The sequence below is a fragment of the Rhinolophus ferrumequinum genome, chromosome 2 (assembly GCF_004115265.2).
Source record: "Rhinolophus ferrumequinum isolate MPI-CBG mRhiFer1 chromosome 2, mRhiFer1_v1.p, whole genome shotgun sequence".
Taxonomy (NCBI): domain Eukaryota; kingdom Metazoa; phylum Chordata; class Mammalia; order Chiroptera; family Rhinolophidae; genus Rhinolophus; species Rhinolophus ferrumequinum.
The window spans coordinates 104,354,901-104,378,211 of NC_046285.1; the positions used below are offsets into that span (position 1 = coordinate 104,354,901).

General features: G+C 45.1%; 1 protein-coding gene and 1 pseudogene across 1 annotated transcript in view; one reads left to right on the forward strand and one right to left on the reverse strand.

The window, feature by feature from the left end:
* Positions 1-396: 396 nt before the first annotated feature.
* On the reverse strand, positions 397-493 carry LOC117014599 (uncharacterized; annotated as a pseudogene).
* Positions 494-1,254: 761 nt separating this feature from the next.
* The window catches only part of IGSF5 (immunoglobulin superfamily member 5), a 40,195-nt gene continuing 18,138 nt past the window's right edge, over positions 1,255-23,311 (forward strand). The window contains exons 1-4 of the mRNA XM_033131681.1: positions 1,255-1,783; positions 6,181-6,259; positions 12,532-12,849; positions 17,332-17,631. Coding sequence (XP_032987572.1) covers positions 6,202-6,259; positions 12,532-12,849; positions 17,332-17,631 — 676 coding nt within the window. The 5' untranslated portion in view covers positions 1,255-1,783; positions 6,181-6,201. The remainder of the gene's footprint in view (positions 1,784-6,180; positions 6,260-12,531; positions 12,850-17,331; positions 17,632-23,311) is intronic.

Sequence of the window (23,311 nt, forward strand, 5' to 3'; positions counted from 1 at the left end):
AGGAAAGATGAATAGATTTTTAGGAGGACAGATGGGAGAAAAGAGAGTTTGTGGTAATGTTTGTCTGTACAGGTACAAGTGGTCTTTCCATCTTCTGGCTCATAAACTCCTTGGAGAAGGGATTCGGAGTAGGTTTTCTGTGTTCTGTTTTTATTAGTTTCAGGTGTACAAAACAACATAGTGATCAGACATATATATATATACACACCTCACATAGTCATAACCCCAATAAGTCTAGTACCCATCTGACGCTGTACATAGTTATTACAATATTATTGACTGTATTCCCTGTGCTGTACTTTATATCCCCGTGACTATCATTAGTTGACATTCAATATTATTTTTATTAGTTTCAGGTGTACAGTGTAGTGGTTAGACATTTATATAATTTATGAAGAAAATATGGAATGCTTCATGAATTTATCCTTGCTCGGGGGGCACGCTAATCTCTGTATAGTTCCAATTTTAGTGTATGTGCTGTTGGAGTGAGCGCTGGAGTTGGCTTTATTTGTGTTCTCTCTTCTGGGAGTAGATCCACCCCGAAGGGGAATTTATTGCAGCCTCATTTCCCCAAATTGCTGCTTTTAGTCAAAAAGGGAAGCTAAGGTGCTTTTTTTCCCCTTCATTTTGGCATCTGTTGAATTGCAGATGTCTTCAGCTTAAAATAATGTTTATGCCAAAGTGGTTATTTCGGAGTGGCATATCCTGATCCCCTTCAATGGGAAGGAATAGCACTTCCCCTTATTTACTTATTTCGGGGTCTAAATATATGATCTGCACTTTCTGTTGGTGCCTATTCTGTGTAGACAGCCTTGACCCTGAGTCCCCTGACAAGATGAAAATGTACTGGGGAGACAAGCCAGACATTGAACGAGAGCCATACAAACTAGCACAGTTCTATAGGGTGCTCTGCGTCAGGATTGGGGGGAACGGTGTTTTCCAGAAATTGGTACAGTACTCGGAAAAGCCAAGGTCCTTTGTTTACTTCTGAGGGGTTGGGTGTGGGCATGGGAGGCCCGCAGAAAACCTCTCCACAGTTCTGTGCAAACGCTGCACAGGAAACTGTGATTCACAGCTCAAGGTGGCCACATTCCAGAGCACCTCACCCTTGGGTCTTTTTTTTTCCCCTTTCACAAAAGAACCTGTTCTTGTGCATGTGGAAGTGCCTGACTGGGAGAAAGAACCGGCTTCACCAGCCCCCGGGCCTGTGCCAGAGGCCAGCGGGAACAAGGTTGGCCAGGCGGCTGTCCAAGGACAGGACGGGCCTGCCGCCTCCCACTGGTGGAAGACGATGGCCGGGCCCAGCCGGGTCTTGGCGCTGCAGGACCTGAGAAAGGCCCTGAGGAGGAAGAGGGACTGGACACAGAGCAGGAGGACAGTCCTGGCCCTGAGGCTCTGGCATGCCCTGTCCCCGGCCGGATTTCCTGGGCTGCTCTTTGGGGCCGGCTAATGATTAACAGGAAACACACAGGAACACGCACACCTTCAGGGACTGAGGGCCTGTGGCTGGTGGAGGCCACCTCTGTGTTTACAGCCTGGTCTGTGACGTGACAGAAGCATTTCGTGAGGAACTTCCTGTTAACTACTGAGGTTGGGTCAGGATTCTCTCGTGGCCGGACAGAATTTGTTCTTGTGTTTGTGTGGAGAGAGGACGGAAGCCAAGAAGCCGTTTGGAAACAGAGAACCTTCCCTGAAGCCCTGAAGAGAAGACCTACCTGCCGGAGGTGAGATGGCTCCAGGATGGCTCCCCTGACAGGTGTTTATCGAGTGGATTTCTCCACAGGTACTGGGGCTCCTATGAGCGGGACTGACTCTAGCTGTTCTCCTGGGGAAAGTGTCGGACGATGAAAACATAACTCTGGTTCCCAACTTCCACAAAGTTAAAAATTAAAACAGCGGGCTGCTCTGAGAGTGTAGGAATTTGAGACGATTTCTAATCAAGCGAGTCCCTTTCACAGTGAGCTGTTCTCAGGGATGCGTTGAAAGCTAAGACTTGGCTGGAATTTGGGAGGTCAGGATTCCACGGCTGGAAAATTACTGTGACTCACGGTGTTCATGGACAAACTTTTAAATGCCATTAGATTAAATGCCTAATGAGATGGCTATATGGAAGGGAGAATTGCTGAAGTCTCTGGAAGTTCCAAGACTGCCCTAAGTCTGGCAGGCAGTGCCTGGGCACCGCCCAACATAGGGATGCCCAGAGCTGGGGGACTGGGGCTGTGGGGGCGCTGGTGTCTTCTCATTTTGGCATGTAGTTTGCAGTGAACCCCTCTCACTAATTGTGAGAAGCACTTCTTCCTTTTTGGGCTTGGGGTGCCAGCTGCTGCCGAAAGCAGGACAGCCTCCTTTGGAGGTTCTGATATCAAGCGATTTCCAAGAGTCCAGAAATAAGCGTTTGTGTGTGTGGGTAATTAAGTGAGATTATCCAATTCAGCAATTTTCTTCCTGAGGTGACTGTCTTGGTGGGTCCAGACTGATCCCAGTGATTTGGCTTTCTCGGGGGCATTAAGGAATTAGTTGGGGGTGTTAAATCCTGTCTATTTCATACAATTTAATAAGACTTAAGATTTTAGGAAGACTTTGCAGTTTTTCAACTAAAAGTAGGCGAGTCACGTCTTCCACAGTGAAATGAATGAGAAGTTAAAATGCAGGGGCCCGTCAAACTACTCCACAGAGATAGTAACTTGCAATTTACCCGTCGTAGGTCCTCATTTAATTAAAGGGACTTGTCTGATTTCAGTTAAAGCTTGAAATCAGCTTTTCGACAGTTCCTTCCTTCAGATGCTGTCGCCTCGTGAATCCATGGCTGTAATCATCTTGCAACTGGGTTTCTGTAGCTCATGTCCCAGAGCCACCTGGGTTCTGCCCCGCTCATTAGAAATGGAGTCATTCTCTCCTACAGAGAATGAGCGAGAAAGGTGTGTGAGGACGGTGGCAGAATAAAGCACTTACTAAGTCATCAGTTCTTAGTGTGCAGGCTGACTCAACGTGCTTATCAGTGACTCCAAATGTCTCCTAATGAACCTTCAGTGATTGCCACGGTTTCGATAACGCTGTGTCCACACTTCACATTTATTGCTTTCGGTGGCATGTATCACAATTTATGGCTCAACAACTCTGTTTCTTTTTCATCCTCTGCTGGGGTCTAGCATTCTAGAAGACTGGTGGAGAGATTGACTTGTGGATTGTCTTCATTGAACCTTGAAAATTAATAAATGATTTATTTGGGGCTTCATAACTGGGGATCTTGACTCGATCTTAGAAGGCTGTAATTTCAGTTCAGTTTGTGTGCAGCTGCTGTACAGCTTGTTGGTGAGGCATATTTTTGGAGATTTGTCGAGTCTGTTTTGGATTATTTTAAGGGGTCGGGTCCCACACTCGCACAGCATTGCAGCTCAGACACTCTGAACCCCACGTCTGGACACGGCCCTGATGGTGTAGTACACAGGCTGCCTATGCTGTCCAGAGACACCAGAGAACAGAGGGGTGGAAACCCATGCTCCTTCTCCTGGGCTGTGACCAAGTGAAACACAGGGTCTCAGCCCGAGCCTCTGCAATCCTTCATGCCTCCGCGCTGTTGTGCCCAGTAACTTGTGGGGGGGCGTGTCCCACAAACTGTGTTGTGGCAGGTACTTCCCAGTGCTCATTCCAGGAAGAGGATTTGAACCCTGGGCTGGTACATCAGCACATTACAAGAATCCTGCCATGGGGCTCTGATGGAACTCGGCACCCCACATTGTGGAGGAATGGGGGTGGATTATCCCGACACAGGGCTGTGAAGTCTGTGTGATGCCAGAGTGACGGTGGAAGCTGCCCGTGGGTCACTGTGCTCCACACATCAGTGGTTGAAGATCGTTTCAAATGAAGAGACCCTTTCTTGAGGTTGAGGAGTTACTTTTTGAGACAGTTCGTGATATGTTCAGTGGGTGACTTAGCACTAACTGCTCCCGTGGGACTAAGCCGTGCTGGTGACTGCTTTGGATAGGCCTATCTTGGAGAGAAGGAAAAAAGAAAAAGAAAAGAAAAAATGCAGGGGAGGGGAGGTTTATCAAACAGCAAAGGGATTGGAAGGAAGGGCCAAGAGATGTACAGGACATGATCCCCGCGTGCTGCCAAGGGGCTGACATACCCTTGACCTCCCCTACCTCTGCCCCAACCCCAGAGCCCTCTCTGCATTTCCTCGAATGTGCCAGGCATGGCCCCACCCCAGGGCCTTTGCACCTACTGCTCCTCTGCCTGGAAATCTCTTCTGCAGGTATCCACATGGTGTCACCACACCTGCTTTGCTGTTCAGAGGACACCTTCTCAGGGAGCCTTTCTCTGAGCTCTCTATTTGAGGTGATAACCAGCCACCCCCTGCACAAACTCCCTCATACACCTTCCCCTGTGGTAGTTTTCGCTATACCTCTTGCTGCCTGCTAATAGGCTTATGATCTATTTCTTCATTGTTTCTTTAAATTAGACTTTATTGGGGTGACAATTATTAGTAAAGTTACATAGATTTCAGGTGTACAATTCTGTAATACATTATCTATATCTCACATTGTGTGTTCACAACCCAGAGTCAGTTCTCTTTCCATCACCATATATTAAACCTGATTTACCCTCTTCTAGAGCCCCCCTTACCCTCTGGTAACCCGAAAATATTGTCTATGTCTATGGGTTTTTGTTCCTTCATTTGTTTGCCTTGTTCTTTTGTTTTCAGTTTTATATACCACATATCAGTGAAATCATATGGTTCTCTACTTTTTCTGTCTGACTTATTTCACTTAGCATTATAATCTCAAGATCCATCTATGTTGTCAAAAGTGTTCCTATTTCATCTTTTCTTACCGCTGAATAGTATTCCATTGTGTATATACCACAACTTCTTTATCCATTCATCTATCGAAGGACATTTTGGTTGTTTCCATGTCTTGGCCACTGTAAATAAAGCTGCAATGAACATTGGAGAACACTTGTCTTTATGGATAAATGTTTTCAGATTTTTTGGGTAGATACCCAGGAGAGGAATTGCTGGGTCATTTGGTAATTCTATTCGTGATTTTTTGAGGAACCTCCACACTGCCTTCCATAGCGGCTGCACCAGTCTGCATTCCCTCCAACAGTGTATGAGGGTTCCTTTTTCTCCACAGCCTCTCCAACACTTGTTACCATTTGTCTTGTTGATGATAGCCATTCTGACTGGGGTGAGGTGATATCTCATTGTGGTTTTTATTTGCATTTCTCTGATGATTAGTGATGTTGAGCATTTTTTCATATGTCTATTTGGCATTTGTATGTCCTCTTTGGAGAAATGTCTCTTCAGGTCCTCTGCCCATTTTTCAATTGGGTTGTTTGTTTTTTTGTTGTTGAGTTGTATGAGTTCCTTGTATATTTTGGATATTAGCCCCTCATCAGAGGCACTGTTTGCAAAAATCTTCTCCCATTCAGTTGGTTGCCTCTTTATTTTGTTGATGGTTTCTTTTGCTGTGCAGAAGCTTTTAAGTTTGATATAGTCCGATTCATTTATTTTAGCTTTTACTTCCTTTGTCTTTGGAGTCAAATTTATAAAATGCTCTTTGAACCCAAGGTCCATAAGTTTAGTACCTATGTTTTCTTCTATGCAGTTTATTGTTTCAGGTCTTATGCTTAGGTCTTTGATCCATTTTTGAATTAATTTTGGTACATGGTGACAGATAGCAGTCCAGTTTCTTCATTGTTTTGTTGACTGTTTCCCTTCAAAATGTAAACTTGTTGTAGGCAGGATTATTTTTTTCTCAGTGATGAAAGCGTCATGACCAAAATGCATGCAGTAAGCCCAGGCTGCTACATTTTGGTCAGTGTTCGCACGTCAGCAGTAATGGTATACCATCTTGCCATCTGCATCCCATGGTTTCTACCTGGCTTTGGGCATCAGATCACATGCCACAGTGACTCTACTAGAGAAGGTACCAGAATTGGAACACCGTTTAGACAGGCTGTGGGGCTCAGCTCTGGAGTCTCTGACTCAGCAGGTCTGGGGGGGGGGGGCAGCGCTTACCCTTCTACCAAGTTCCCAGGTGAGGCTGGTGCCGCCGACCACGCTGACAAACTGACGTATCCGTCCTGGGACACATGGATCTGGTGGGGACTCCATGTGGCTCCGACTGCAAACGCTCCTCACGGCCAGACTGTTACCTGCCTGCTTTGTTTTCCCAGGGTGAGGACGAACATGCGGAGATGGAGGGCTGCTGGAGAGGCATTCTGGCCACACTGGTCGTCCTGGCTGGGCTAGCAGGTAGGGATCACGTGGGCTTGGTGGAGTGTCCCGGGCATCCCCTTGGAGTGGGCGGAAGGGAACCCAGAGGCCACCGGTGCACACGGCTGCCTGAAGCTTCTTCCTTAGGCACTTCCCACCATGTCCCATTCCCACAGCGGGGTCCGTTTCCTGCTATGTCAACTCCACTCCAGGAGGGGTTCTTCCGGTGCCTCTGACCCCACCGGTCCCCTTCATCAGGGTTCTCGCCTCCTGGCTGTTTACCTTCGGTACCTCTCCATGTCATTGCTCTTGTTAAAATGTCCCGTCCCTCTTCCATTTCTTTCTGGTCTTCAAGGAAGGCTGACTCAAGCATCTCCTCCTCCCTGAAGCACCCTGACCTTGCATCTTTTGAGGTGATAATCTCAGTTTCCATATTGACAGGGTGAGGGCTTTAGACACCTTCATTCCTCCAACAGCCCTTCCTTGTCCTGGAACTCTCCCAGGTGTCTGTCGGAATGTCCTCTGGGCTGTCCCAGGCCAGGGTCTCGTTATCAGACTCTGCCTCGCAGGACATGAAGTGTGTGGACCTAGGGGTCTTTAGGGTATCTGGAGTTTGTATCCCCAGCTCTGTTTTGACTCTGTTTTGTCCTGATTTCATTGCTTCAGGTGTATTTGTCTTGTTTTCCCAGCTAGATTTTAAACTCCTCAGAGTAGTCGTCCTGTACTTCTCGCTGTGGTGGTTTTAGGGAATTGCACTGGACAATAATATGCGTACAGAAACGTGCACAGTCGTGATGATGAGTTTCCAGAAGCTGAGCACTTTCGTGTATCAACAGTGAGACCAAGAACACCCCACAAACGCTCCCTTTGAGTCCCTCTCATCCCTCTCCCTCAAAGGGACCGTTATTCTGACTTCTAACTGCGTACATCTGTTTTGCTGGTCTTGTACTTTATACACATATGAACTCTATTTCTGATGGCTAGATAATGTTTCTTAATACTCTGGCCATGACAGCACTAACAACATAAAAACGAATGAACTGGAATAGGGACTCTCAGAGCATGTTACGTGCAGTGAGGACCGTTTGCGCATTTTGGCTTTGGGTTATTTACATGTTAGGTCTGTGGGTGCCAGGCTGTGTGTTAACATGTACTTGAGCCTAACATGTAATTAGCCCCTGCCCGAGAGCACTCAGTGCGAGGCATTACGTAGGTGCTTCATAAACCTTTGCTTGTAGAGTGGAGAGGAAAACACCATCCCGACTCTGCAGAGTGTAGCGTGCGTAGTGGGACAAACCACACTCAGCACACATTTTAGGCTCCAAAGAGGCAATTTCAGCCACAGTTGCAAATAATCTCTTCCAGTGGTTTAGCAGGAAACTGTTGACCTCTGGGTCTATAGTTGTTCTGAGTCGTTTTTCCTGAAGTTCTATTTTGAAGGTGGGGATGGCTTTGGTTGAGGCCTGGAGATGGCTATTCCAGAAGGGAGAGTATTACAGGCTAATTCTAGAGCCCCCTGGGGGATAGGATCCATTGTAAAAGACGGAGCCCCTCCGATGCATCATCTTGGAAAGTCTTGGATAGAGACACCTTCATTTGTAGACTTGGCTTTGAATAGCTGAGGGCAACCCAGCCCCCAATGTGTTCCTGCCAGCCCTCTCCTCTCTTCCTAGTCCCCTGTGTAATGGAATATGGAACTCAACCATCTTATTTATTCACTCGGTGAATAGTCACTGAGGGCCTGTTGTGTGTCATTTAGTTGCAGGCATTGGGATGCAGTGATGAGCAAAAGCAGGCATGGTCCTTGCTAACAAAGAGTTTAGAGCCTAGTACGGGAAACAGGCATTAACTGATGGAAAAACCAGTATAAAATCACCTCTGTGACAAACACTTCACTGACTCAAAAGCCCGTTATAGGATAATTTAACATAAGTCGGGTGGTCTTGGAAGACTCTCTGAGGAGGAGACTCTCGGGCGGGAGCTGAGGAGTGAGACTGGCAGGCGAGGCTGGTCTCCACCTGTGCAAAGGCCCTGGGCCCAGAAAGAGTTGGAGTTTAATCCATTAAAGACAGTCTGGTGGCCTGAGGGTGGGCTTGGGGTAAAATGAAGTTGATGTGAGACTAAATAAGGGTCTTCAGATATGATCATGTGATCAAGGATTATCTGGTCTTTACCCTAAATGATGAAGATACTGAAACAAAGTCTGAGGTGTGGAGGTGGGACATCGGGGAAGGTCCCTGATCACACTGGTGTGCTGAGAAGATCCCCCCGGCTACCATGTGGAGAGCAGTTTTGGGCAGTGACACAGTGGTGACGCTCGCACCTCCTGCCATATCAGCAGGACTCAGCAGGCAGCTCAGAACTGCCTTGGGACCCCTCCCTCACTTCTCAGTTTCCTTCTGCCATCCCAGCCCCTGAGGGTTTGGGACTCCTACTTCCTCCTTCAGAGCTGCCTCTTACTGCTCTTCACGTTATTTCCTTTTCTCCCTTCTGACTTTTAATTGTCTGCTTTTCTATTCATTTTCAATGTGAAAAGCGATGGGAGAAGGTGAGGGGTCTACAGGTGCAGCAAGGGAAGCCACATCAGGGAGGCAAGCGGCTGCTGTTTCAGGGAGCCAAGAAAAAGCCATTGCAGAAGAATGGGACTTATGTTCAGGATTAATTTATAGAGGACAGGTGGGCGTCACGGAAGGAGCAAACGTGCTACTGTATGAGTGTTTCGGTTCTGCAGATGGTAGGATGTGGCAAGTAGAAGAAGCTTTTCAACCCTGGGAGGCAGCCTGAGATGCCTGGTGCGGTCGGGTCCCTGGGGCAGGAGAGAAAGCAGGAGGGCAGGCTGGAGATGTGGATTTGGGAATTGAAGGGTGGCAGAATAAAAAGCTTGCAAGTGGATAAACCCCTCCAAGGGCAGACCTGCTGTTGAGTGACCACTGTGGCTGGTGGCTGCAGGAGGTTTCTGGGAGGGAGACATTGATCTTTTCCATAGCTCTGCCCTGGATTTGTCTCTTTGCTCTACAAAGCGAAAGGGAGAGCAAAGGGGAAAGGGAGACTTTGTGTTGAGATAGGTGACTGATGAAAGGTGTTGTGTGCAGTTTCTCATATTTGTTCTGGGTGTGGCAGGGTCACGCACACCACCAGCTGATAGGATACAGGAGAGAGAGGAGGGAGATCGAAGACCTCACATGACCAGAAATGCACCTTCTGAGTCACGAACTGGGGCTGGAGGGAGTTTACTTATGTTGGGAGGAAAGATCGCAGGTGGCATTATCTGGGCAATACAGTGCTCGGGATTCGGTGCCTCCAGTTTCAAGTAAAGGTCAAGTTCAAGCTTAGAGAGTTTCCATTTGGTACAGGTCCCTTCCTCCTTCTATGTCACCTCCCCAGCTGCCAAGTAAGGTGAGTAGCCTGTGTCTTCATGATCACACGTGCATTCCACAGGGTATTTAAAGACCGGCTTCCATGAACTGTGTCCCAGAGTGAAATAATCTACTTCGTGCCTGGCAGTGAAAGAACCCTGCTTATTCTGTTGAAGCTGCTTAGATTGAGCGGCTCTCAGGGCAAGCCTGGGCCTCACCCATCCTTGCTCCCCCCCCCACACCCAGCCCTCTGGACTTTGTCCAGGTAGCTCCCACCGGCCTGAGTCAGGAGCGGGAAGACTGTTATCACAGTGTGGAGTATGAAAGCATGTCTGTGTTTCTTTCTGCGGGGTGTGGATTTGGCTATTCTTTGGTCCTTCTTTTCTTCGGTCCTTCTCAAGGTGTAGTTCAGGGCTCCAGGAAAGCCCAGTTGGCACAGCAGCTGTGCTTTCCTGGGGAACCATTTCTGACTTCCCTTCCTCAGTCTCTTTAAAACAATAAAATCCCAGACCAAAGGGATCCTGGGATCAGGGGGACCGGCCCGGGGGTAAGGGAGAGGGCCCTGTCTGAGTCGTTATTTAGGTCACACTTTCTCTCTTTGGCTCTCATGCCCAGAGGCAAAGCAAGAAATAGTGATCAAGTTTACCCAAACACAGGATTAGCCTCAGTTAGTGCTGACCTTCCCTCAGGTCTGCCTCTCTGGGGCCCCGTTCTTGACCTTGGCTGCTTTACTGCACAGCCCTGCTGGCCGCCAGGGCCCCATCTGTGCAGCATTCATTCTCTCCCATTGACTTGCCCTGCAGTGCGTTCTGGAGACTCAGGTGAAGTGTTACTGTGTTAACGTGTGTCCAGCCGTGTGCTTCCTCCCTAGAAACCTTAAGGGCTGTAAAGAGATTCTTTGAGAACCTACCTTACAACTTGACCTTAGAACATTGGAAGGAAATGGTGGGGGCTGCCATTATTTGGGGGCACTCAATGTACATGGCAGGCTGCCTGGTCTGTCTACAGGGATGGATCATACCACCCCGGATGCAGCCGGAACCCTCGCACTGTGACTGATGTGGCAGGTGTGTGGTCTGCCAGGGCGTCTTTTTGCTCTAAACCCTGAGTGAGGTCAGAGGGGAAAGCATGGGAAGGAGGGGAAATGCAGAGTAGGAAGGTCTGAGTTTGGGTCCTGGTGCCACCACTGTGGTCACAAATCCTGAGATATGGCTGGTCTTCATTTCCTCAGCGTTAAAACATGGGTGGTGAAAGATGAGACTAAGTGGTCTTTAAGACTATCCGTTGCTATGCGAGTTCTATTTCGAATTGTTATTATAAGCATGGGAAAGTCTGGGAAAGCTCTGGCTGCCAATTTGCTCTTCTGAGGTGATAAGAAAATCAGTCCTAAGTGGCCAAAAGATTTTGTGAGTTCTTGAGATGCAGAACACGTTTCCTCGCAAGAGATCATGATTGAACTCATGCAAGCTGGAGAGCCGTTGATGCCCTCCATCTGGAAGACCAGCTAGAATTGTCATTCCAGTTAAAACCAGTGTCAGAGTACCAGAGGGTAAGGGGGAGAGGGGTGGGAGATGAGGGCAAGGGGGATCAAATATATGGTGATGGAAGGAGAACTGACTCTGGGTGGTGAACACACAATGGGATTTATAGATGATGTAATACAGAATTGTACACCTGAAATCTATGTAATTTTACTAACAATTGTCACCCCAATAAATTAAAAAAAAAAGTATATGGGCTAAAAATAGCTAAAAAAAAAAATACCAAAAAAAAACCCCAAACCAGTGTCAGAGTGCATCTGGTGAGTGGAAGGCAGAACATTGTGAAAAGTGTGCAGGAAACAATTTTACTTCAATCTATGACTTTCTTGGCTCATCTTGTAGGTCAACATAATTCCTTCTTGCAGGTCACGTGATTGTTTGCCGAGTGCTTGAGGGTCATGTGAAAGGCTTTCCATGGATCATCCCGGGTGGTTCTTGGGACAAGTTGCGATGGTTCTCGTGTCCCTGTTTTGCAGCTGTGGGGAGTGGGGAAGGAGAAGTGAAGACAACTTGCTCAGTGAGCCAGGACGCTCGCTCTGCAGTCTGTGGTCTGACGCTCTAGAACTACTTGCCACCTGCTGGAGTTTTAAACGCAACACTAGACTGACACGATCTACGAGGCTGCCAAATGTACTCCTTGATTCCTTGTATTCCATCCCACTCCCCTACATCCCTCTACCCATTTTCCCTCTCTCTATATCTCCCCACCTGCATCTCTTCTAGTCCTTAGGAGGGGGGGCATGGCCTCAATGATGGAACCATCTTTTTTGATACTTGGAGAGTGACTTTCCTCTTGCTCTAGGACCCAACCTTCATCTCTGTCCCGCTGTATTCCTTCTCTCTCAATCTTGGTCATCCTCCATCCCAGACCTGTCCTAAGCACCCCATCTGGGGGCTCTCAGAGTGCAGGGACATGCCTGGGCCATGATCACAGCATGCCAGGGTCCCATCCTCTTTGTGAAGACAAGTTACTCTACTTTCCCCTCGGAGCCTTGGGATCTCCTCAGGGGTGGAAATCAAAGGTCCTCCCCATTTTACCAGGAGGAAAAGGCTCATTTCACAATGAGGCTGAAAAACTTGCCTGAAGTAATGGAGCTGGGCTAGTGGTGGCTCTCTGGGCCAAGTTCTTAAGGAAACATCCCCAGGGAGTAGAGGAGAAGGATTGCTCCCTGCATTCCCAATCCTGCTGGGAGTGCTGTGGACTGTGGATTAAGAGGAGGGGTGTGGAAAGGAGGGATGGGGTGCCTTCCTGTCCACTGGAAGCTCCTGAGTGACTGTGGGCCTGGTGTGGGACCAATAAGACATGGAGTCAGAGCCATTGGACGGTCACCCAGGGGTCACAACTTGTATGCAGAAGGATTAAACCCTACAGTTGAGATTCGCTTACCACCTCAAAACACTGATTGTTTTCCAGTTTCTGGATCCAGCTACCAAATCATAGAAGGACCCAAGAATGCAACGGTGCTGGTGGGCTGGGAGGCTCGCTTCAACTGCACCGTCTCACAGGGCTGGAGGCTCATCATGTGGGCTCTGAACAGCACAGTGGTCCTGAGCGTCACGCCCAAGGAGCCCATCATCACCAACAACCGCTTTACCTCTGAGAGTTACGAAGAGGGCAGTAACTTTGTCTCTGAGATGATAATCCACGATGTGCAGTTCAGCGATGCAGGGCAAATCAAATGCAGCCTCCAGAACAGTGACCGGGAGGGATCTGCTTTCCTTTCTGTGCAAGGTGGGTATGCAGGTAGCTCTGAAGAGGAGTGTTTGGAGTCCACTGGGTTAAATGTCAGAGGAATGGAAGGGACCTTTTGAAGTTCCTGTCATATACTCGTATGATGACGTATGGGGTCTACCTTCAGTTGGTGTTATGCTTAGAATTAGTCTGAACTGATAAGTGTTGTTTTATTTGTTTTTCTCCTCTCTTCCTCACCCATGCTCTTTCTGCTTCCTTTCTTTCTGCTTTTCTCCACCTCTCCTTCCATCTTTCCTTTCCTTTGTATAATTAGGAATCTTAAGGACAGGTTTTATCACTTTCTCATCTGATCCATTTCAGTACATAATAGCTTTTCTGGAAATAGATCCTGAAAGTCCTCTGGGACCAGTTGCCATCACTTGTCTATGATTTAAAGAGAGTTGACAATCATTATTCTTTCTCTAGTTTTTCACATACTTGACTATCTCTTTCCCTTGCATCATTTATCAACTTTTAATCATGCTTTAACTTTTTCCTTCTTCCAGATGAATTTCCCCAATCTATTAGTCTTCCCTGCCCCCAATGGTTCTTACAGTCAAAGATGTGTGTTCACTAAACATACAACAAATTTTTTAGGGAAAAAGAAAAGAGTAAAAATTTATAACAATGGATAACTTGTTTTTCATTCTCAGAATTTGCTTTGAGGTGCTGTAAATCATACTACATAGTGAAAAAAATTAAAGGGCGCTTCACAAGGATTCAGAACATCTTTGTCAAAATTTAAACACTTTGCATTCCTTAAAAATGTTATTATATGCTACTTACAGATGCGTTGGAGCTAGCAGAGCTCCTGAATCCCATGGCAGCATTTTTTACAACAGACACATTATGTCTTTGAAGTTTTTCTCATGTCTATTTATTGGCTTGGCTAGGAGAAATTCCCAAAGATTTGGTCTGCATTCATGTTGCTATCAAGCCAAATTTGGTAACATTTGGTGCAGACGCATGTCTGTTGTAAGAAATTTGTACTTGTCTGGTTTTTTACTCAGCCAAATTGTCTTGTCTTTACTTTTGTGTATCTTTAATTTTATGTGATTTAATTAGGGGTACAAGGATATTTTCTAACTAAGTGATTTTGTGAGGCTACCTGGGTTACTGGCCTCATTTGCATGACCCAATTCTCATGAAAATAATTTGTGGTATAAGGGAAAGAACACAGGAAAAGGAATCAAAATATGCATTCTGGTTTTACTTTCATCAGTTACCCACCATGGTGGCCCCTGAATTGGCTCAATTTCTTCATCTTCAGAATGGGACAAGATTCCTCTGCCCACTTCACAGGCTCACTGTGAGGGTCAGATGACAAAATGACTCAGGATGGCTTCAAGACTCCAAAACCAGAGTGGTCTAGAGGTTAACAGGGCAGACGTGGGAGCCCAACTGCTGGGTTCCCGTGCCAGCTTTCTTACTGAGTGACGCTGCGATGGTGGACATGTTACTAACTGACCCTGTGCCCTAGTTTCATAGGGCTGTTGTGAGATCAGATGAGTAGGTCTATGTAAAGTCTCCAGCACCTAAGTCATTGCAATCTCAGAGAGTCACTTGCTATTATATATGCACATTGCATCCGCAATAGGAGCACGCCATTGTGCTACATAGGCACTTAAGGGGGACACAGAGGTGAATAGAACAAGGCACAGTCCTGCCCTCTAGAATGTTACAAGATGCAGGAATAAGGCAAGTGTGTGAATAACAGTGGCGCAGTGTAGATGCTGGCAAGCGCCATGGCAGGGAGATAAGCTCAAGTTCCAACTGGGAAGGGAGGTGAAAGGATCAGCAATGTCTTCCAGGAGAAAGTGTCTCAGAATGGCAGAATGGAGAAGCGAGAGAGGAGGAGGGCATTCCTGGATCAAAGAAACAGGATCAAACGCATGACTTATTAGTGCTATGTTTATCATGCACCAATTCATAAATTCATGTGGTTTTATAGCATCTTTTCCCAAAGCTACACATCTCTACAGTGTCTTCAGACATGCATTTGTATATGTTAGTCACTACTGTAGTTTTTGGTTTTAAGACAGATGGAAGAACACATGTCTAAAGAAGTTAGTCTTCCCCAAGTTCCTGTGTAAGGAACCAGTAGAACAGGATGGAACTCTGTTGTTTTACTCTGGTTCCATTCTTCTGAATTGCACTTTATTCTTAGAGGAGCAAATGTGCTATGAACAATAGAGTCTTTAAAGGGAAAAGAATCTTGAAAGAAGAAGAAACATCCAATTTATTTTGCAAGTGTATTATCCAGAGATTGTTTTATTTTATCAGCAAGAGAAAACTAAAGAGAACTTACGTAACTCCATATTGAGTCATCCCGAATCACCTTATATAAAATGTTTGTCATGCTACTTGGATAACTTTTGTGAAAGCCAATGGGAAAAGCTGAATTGCAAATATATACAGAAAAAGGAAATGCTTCTGGTTGTTGCATTTGTCCGTTGTTTTTGCTCAATACGCCAATTAATCACACCAAACTCTAGACCTTTGTGTTTTGAGAGCCACTTTCTTCTGTCATCAACTGAGGCAATACTATCTCTTCAGGTTTCTGTCATCTTAAACTTCTCCACCAAACGGAATAATGAATGAACCAGAAAGAACAAAGATGAAACCCTTTAACCTTAAGGGAAAAATCTGTTCCCCTCTCATTGTTGCATTCACAGTAGTCCTTGAATTAGCAAAGGTACATTACTTACTCGAAGAGAGTATTCAGGAAAGCAATAATTGGAAATCTAGTATTTCCAATTAGAGTAAGAATTGCTTTCAGAGGTGATCCAGTTCAGGCTAGTCTGGGAACTCCCAGGGTGTCTCCTACACCCTTTCAAGGTGGTCTGTGAGGTCACGACTGTTTTCACAATAATATTAAGATGTTAGTCGTCTTTCCCATTGTTCTCATGAGAAAGGGGAGTTTTCCGCTATACGCTGGGGAGGTGCATTACTCAGTGGACCGGCGTTTTCCAAGTGACTCACGTTAGGGGTGAAAGAGCCATTCAAAGTCCCAGATATAGCAATGGATTTTACTGTAACAGTGAAATACCCTTTATAGGTTTCAGATTCTACAGTGCAACTAACTTTTAAGAAACCACTTCTTGTCAGTGTTGGTATAGTATCAAAGAATATGCATGCTTATCTGTGAAGTGCTGCTCACTATTTCAACTATATATCTGTGTGAAGTCAGAGTTTCTTTATAAACTTCCAACAAAGCAATATGTTGCAACAGACTGAATACAGGAGATACGAAAATCCAGCTGAACGTCAAAGAGATTTGCATAAATATAAAACAATATCGCTCTTTTTACTAATTTATGTTGGTTTAAAATATAGGGTTTTTTTCATAAAAATATGTTAATCTATATTAACATATAATGGGTTATTTTTATTTTTGAATAAGTATTTTAAAATAAACAAATATTTAATTCTAATTTCAAATATGGTTAGTATTGATAGATATAACCCACATAAACAAAAGGTCTTTGGAATCCTCAGTGATTTTATAAGGTATGGAAAGAATAATGATTGAAAACCCCTGATCTCGTCAAATCATCTAATTCGACAGGTAAAACGTAGCCTGAACATTTTAGTTACTTGTCCAAGGTGATGGCCATTTTGTGGCAAAGCCAGGATTGACAGTAGCTGTTTGATTCTTAGTCCAGTGTTCTTCCCATTATATTATGCAGCTGTGTGTTTTGAATATTTTAATTGGAACGTTTCAGTGTATCTATGTTTCAAGAAGGCTGTGTCTTTACCGGGGCCAATCTTCAGGTTATTCTAGTAATTTTGGTCCACGATGGCATTATTTTCAGATGGGTTATTTCTAGTGTGAACGCTAGCACATGCAAGTGGGTCCTTAATGAAAACTTCTAAATAATTTATCTCAGTAATATATTCTGATACCCGATTGAGGGTAGTTATTTCTTTAATTATATTGGATTTAATTTTGATTTAATTTGTACCTAGAAAAATATTTTAAATCATATCATAGGAAGTTACATTTAAAAATGTGACCCTCTTTCCTCTCCCTCCCACCAAAAAAAAAAAGAGAATCTACTTGACCAACGGGACTTCCCATGAGTCTGAGATGTGTTCTCCTTACAATGAATGTGAAGTTTATTTCCCTTTTGGCTTTGGCTGCCAGGACAGCCCAGGACAACTGTACAACTCCCTTCAGAGACTGTGTAGCTCCCATGACAGGCACATTTGCCATCTCTTTTCCATATGACTTACGTTCCCCTAAATCCTGATTTTTATTTATTTTTCTGGAAGTATGTGTTCTCTGGTGAGCAATCTCATCTTCTTCTGTGAACAAACAAAGACACAGACATGATCTGAATTAAGGTTTCCCGTTACAGATACAGCCACTTTGGGTTTGCGGTGGTAGCTCTCATGCAATGTGATTTGAAGAGAAAATGAAGAAAACCTGGAATGGAGAGACATGGTCATTCCTTAGAATGTTTCTCTTTTCTTCTTCAGTTGTGGGGAAGTTGAGCATTCCCAATAACAGTCTTGTAGTCACTGAGGATGAACCTTGTAATGTGACTTGCCACGCTGTGGGCTGGACCCCACTCCCAGCTCTCTCCTGGGAGGTCGGTGTTCCGGCCAGTCATTCAAGCTGTTACTCCGTTCCGGAGCCTGATGACCTTCAAAGTGCAGTGAGTGTCCTGACTCTGACGCCTCAGGGCAATGGAACTTTGACCTGTGTGGCTACCATGAAGGGGCTGCAGGTCCCCGAGTCTGTAACTGTAAATCTTACTGTGCTTCCGTCTCCCTTGGGTAAGTGAAGACTTTTTGCTTTATGTAAATTATTGTTGCATGCTTATGTTGTCTGTGTCTTGCTGCCTGATCTCAGGGCCGAGGAAAATCATAAGGGGATCTTCGTTTCTGGTAGGAATGGTAACGGAGACAAAAATACTCGTAGTGTCCGCGTAATGACCCTGCTATTTAACTTGCTTTTAAAATCACATCGTCTTTTCTTACTTACATGTGAAAATCATTAAGAATCTTTACAATCATTAGCATAAAGCAGCATCAAGTAAAGAGGTAAATACTTGAATCCAACGTTTTTCTCTAACTTTCCCCAACTGTTCTGGTTTGATCTCATTCCTGGGCCAATATGAAGCAAGCTCTCCCGACATCTGAGGAGGGTACACAGGTCTTCTCGGATTCCTTCCAGTCATGGTGGAATTATAATGTTTTATTTTTTACCCAGGAAATCCACAGTGTATTTGAAAGTACCAAGTCTACGTATATTTTTTTAATGTGACTAAATGACATAAGTTTCAAGTTTAGACCCCAAAGGGAATCCACTGTAGGGCCCGTGGCATACCAGAAACTCTAACCACACAGCTTCATAGACCCTCAGAGTCTGCCTGACGCTGGAGCCAGCCTGGGCCAACTAGAAAACACGGGGGTTCGGGCCTGGAGACTGACTTTCAGACCTTCAATTTACAAAACAGGAAAGAAAGGAGGTTGAGACAAGTGCCATGCTTAATTCAGGTCATGCAGCTGGAAGGGGTGGAAGGGCCGAGAAGCCAGGAATTGCTTCTCTCTTGGTCCAAAGCTTTTAGCACTATGAAAACACCTTCACTTAAGATCTTTCAAAGTTCAGAACAAAGCTGAGCCAAAGCCAGATGATGATACAGTAATAACGACAGCAGCAACAACAATAGTAAGCACTGCGTAGCACTTACCAAGTAAGGACATTGTGTTAAACTTCTCAAATATTAACCCGAGGAACCTGCACAATGGCCCTCTGAAGGAATACTGTTACTATTCCTGCTGTAGAGGTAGGTGACAGGGACACAGTGTTGTTTGGAATTGGCCCATGTCCAGAGAGGTAGTAAGTGGTCAGAGGTGATCCTGCAGATCTGTCTCCAGAATCTGCTCTCCTGTCAACTGTACCTCCACGGTGTGAGCAGCCACTGGACGGTGCAGGAGTGTCCTGGGGCTGCCGAAACAGTACCACAAATTGGGTGGCTTAAACAACAGAAATGTATTCTTTCACAGTTCCGGGGCTGGTTGTCCAAGGTCAAGGTATCAGCAGGGTGATTCCTTTTGAGGTCCAGGAAAGGGCATCAGTTCCAGGCCTCTCCCGGAGCTTCTGGTGGTTGCCGGCCATCTTTGGTGTTCCTTGGCTTGTAGACACATCATTCTGATCTCTGCCTTCATCTTCGTGTGGCCTTCTTTCTGTGCGTGTGTGTGTCCTAATTTCCTTTTCTTATAGGAATATCAGTCCTATTGAATTAGGGCCCACCTTAACCAGCATGACTTCATCTAAATTACACCTTCAATACTCCTATTCCCAAAGTCAGGCCATATTTTGAGATACTAGGAGTTAGTACTTTAACATATGAACTTTGGAGGGACAGAATTCAACCCATAGGAGATGGTGTCTCCGTGAACCTGTAAAAAGCCATTCAGAGCCCAACCTGTGGTCAGCACTAGTGGCTCTGTGCTTGCACTGCTGGAATTGATACCCAGTTTTGTGCCATATAAGCTTGCGCCCTGGCCATTAGGCCCTTGTTTGTCATCTCCAGCTCAGACGCCCCGGAGACCAGGCAGACAGCAGAAATGAAAGCATAAGTGAATACATGTGTCAGGTAGCAGATGGAGCAGAGGGGACCAGACAGTGTGCCCCATTCACAGGGAGCAGCTCCAGCTGGTGTTGACAACAAAAAAGGGGACGGAGACCCAAAGCTGCCAGATCTTTGACCTGGTTCTGGTGTAACTATCCGTGCTTTTGAGGGTAAGGGATGTAGAAATCTGTGTTTTCTTGATTTTAAGTCAAGGTTAATTTAGTTTAGCTTGTTAAATTCAAAGGAATTTAGCTTATTCCTCAGCAAGACTACATAAGAAGATGAAACTAGAATTCAACTAGCTTATTATTTTGAACAATTAAAAACCTTCAGAAAAGTTGTAAGAATAGTACAATCAATACCAAACGTACCTTTACCTAGATACAACAAATGTTAACCTTTTATCATGTTTGCTTCTCACTCTCTCTCTCACATTTTCTCTTATCTTTCTTCCTTTCTTTCTTTTTGGCTGACACATTTGAAAGTTAGTTGGAGACTTTATGACACTTTACCCCTAAATATGTCAGCATGTGTATCATAATTCAAGGCCATTCTACAAAACTCCGACTCAGTTGGCAGTCAGGAAATTTAACATCGATACAATACTATCATATACTATACAGTCGATACTTAAATTTCCCCATTTCTCCTTTATAGCTATTATCTTTTCTCAAATCAATATCCAGTCAAAGACCATGCATTGCCTTTGGCTGTCAGGTCTTCTTCAGTTTCCTTTAATCTCCAGTGGTCACCCACCCCCCATTTTTGTCTTTCCTGATATAAACATTTTTGACGGGTCCAGACCATTTTTGCAAGATGCCCTTTAATATGGATTTGTCTGATGTTTTCCAACACACTTTGATTTATGCTAAATATTTTTGGCAAGACATGGGTCATGTCATGTGGGCACATGATACCAATTTTCCCTATACCTGGAAATAAGTTTGACCATTTGGTCAAAGTGGCATGCCCGAATTGCTTTGTTGTAAAGAAATCTTTTGCCTTTGTAATTAATATGTAATATATGAATATTGCATGAATATCATATTCTCAATAGACTCTCACCTCATAACTTTTGCTTTTATCGATATCATTGCCTGAATCAATTATTTTTATGGTGGTTGTAAAAGAGTGATTTCCTAGTTCCATAATTTTTCTTTATTTATTAGTTAGCATTCTTCTATAAAGAAGAGAATTCCCTCTTCTGTTCTTCCTTTTTTTCTTTTAATAGTTGTAGTATGGACTCACTTTTATTCACTTCATTATAATTTGCTTTCATTGTTATTCATTTTGATGCTCAGATTGCTCCAGATTTGGCCAGTAGGAATCCCTTCCAGCTGGCCCTGATGTCCTTTTGACATGTCCCTGTTAGTTTTTGAGCACTTGGCCCAGTAAGATGTTCCGAAGTCCCTTAGCACTTCTCCTGTTGCAGTCTGGAATCAGCCATTTCTCCAAGGAGCCAACCTCGCTTGCTTTAAGCTATTTAACTATGATAAAGTGCGGTTAAGGGAAGATTTAAAAAAAGTTCATGAACACCAAATGGAATGAAATCGACTGTTTAAACAACATATCTTAGCAAGGTAATAATGCGGCAAAGACCTCTGGCCTGATTAACGATGCCCATACCATTGGATTTTGGAGATTAGCTGACTTGCAAAGTTCTTCTTTTGTTGGGGAAGGACAAGGGGCCCTTAGTTTCCCTTGACCAGGTATAATTCAGCCGAATTCTTTTTAGACAAGCACTAGTGAAGTGAGCAGCCATAATTACAGCAGCTGGAGTCCTGACAGCGTCACAGAGGAGAGAGCGCAGTGGGTGCGTTGCAAAGAGCCTTACTTGATCGGATTCATTTGGAAAAGGCTAATTTGTTTCTAGATTATTTACCAAGACCCAGAGCAGCTGGTGGCTGGCTGTGTGTTGTGTGTTTTTTGTAAGCTTTAGTAGTTGAAGACCTCATTACTGCTGGTGGCCAGAAGGTTTCAAGGAGAGCCCATACCAGGTTCACGGACAGCCCAGAATGAATGAAGCTGTGTCTGCTCCGGCTTTTTTAGGCATCCAATAAACATCAGTCTTGCCACCCATTTCCTAAAAGTACAAGGAATTTGTATTCATTTCTAGAATATACCTTTAAATCATGGCCATGGCACCTTAGGAAGCATAATTAGGCCAAAAAGTTGCATGAAGCACTTACCAGTTCTTTAGAGAAAAACATGTTGCAAGGGCTAAGCTGATGTTTTTTAAAAAATCGGTTTTCTCTCAATTCCAGAAGTAATCCAAGCTTCCAGCACTGCAGACACACATACAACTCAAAGCCCCTCTCCGGCCTGCCTGGAGATAAACACCGCCACCCCATCTGCCCATCTGGATGGATATCTCTGCTGTTCTGAGCACTTACTTAAGTGTACGGGCTGTGACATGTTAAAACAAAGCCATCATTGTAGAACCCACAAGCACCTTGCAGAGTATAGTGACTCCTGGTCCTAATCTTAGTTTTGTGACAAGTGGCAATTTCAAGGGCCGATAAGAGTGGCGGCAGTGACAGTCCTGGGTCGTTGCTCTGGTGCTAGCTGTGCCACTTTCGGCAAGTCACTGACCTTTGGGCTCAGTTTTCCTGCCTGTAAACCGAGTGGGAGAAGAACAGGGCACACATTCATTCTCCTGGCTGCCCATCGGTCTCCAGGGAACTTTAACACGTAAGGTCCCACCTCAGAGATTTTGATTTAATCGGTCTGCATGGAGCCTGGGAATTAGCATTTTTAAAGAGCCCCCAGATTGCTCTACTGGGCAGTCATGATTAGGAGCTACTGAACTGGAAAAGCCCAAAGCCCACCTCCAGACCCAGCCTCATCAGGTGCTACTATCCACCCAGACTTGGACCCCAGACAGCCTGGACTCAGATGACATCTTACCTACTTACTCACTGTGTGACTTTGGGCAAGTTACTTAACCTCTCTGCCTCAGTTTTCTCTCGGTGAAACTGAGAAAATAATAATATCTTCCTTATAGGGTTGTTGTTGGTGTGAGAAGTAAGCAGGTTAAGACACCGAAATCACTTAGGACTGCCGCTGTCTCAGAGCACACAGGACAGGAGAGAGAGTGATGGTCATCGTGTGTTTTATGGATTCAGAGAGCTCCAGTGTCCCTTCTGTCAGCACACAAGCATGCTTTGCACGTGTTGGTGGTGACATTTTGTATTAATCCAGTTGGTTTTAAGAAATGGTATGTGCCCTTTCAAAACTCCGAGTTTTCCTGGGAGAGCATCTGGGAAATACTCTTTTCCTTTTCTTCACAGATGGGAAAAGGACAGTCCCCAAGCTGAGACTGAAGTCACACAGTAAATTTGGAAACTCAGCCCTAACGTGCACACAGCTGTGTGAAGGGATATAGGGAGGAAGGCAAGCAGTGCTGACCTGGGAGCTAATTTTCCTTAGTCACGATTTGTGGGTTACTCAGGTCTAGTTTACTCATCCTCTCCAGTGAGTCTGCCCGTCACCTTGAGTCATCACGCCCACACCCTTCAGCGAGGCACAGGTCAGGGATAAGCGTCCTCCCAGACTCCCTATTTCCTGCAAGACCTGGGCTGTATCTCCCCCAAATTGGAGACCCAACTTGGCAGAATGGGTAGACATGAGTCAGGCCCCCAGATTTTCCTGTTCTGAGCATCTTGTGAGCTTACTGAGTCTCTTCGTCCCAGTGTCTTACCTGCACGCTGAACGGGTTGGACGATGGATGAGCTCATTCCAAGATTTGGCATTTTCTGTCCCCTGTCATGGTTTTTGATTTACCAACATATGACTATTATTGATTTTTATTTTAATCACTGTAAATGTACTCATTTAAAAAATTAGCTTCATACTAAACAAGACTATCTATGATATAT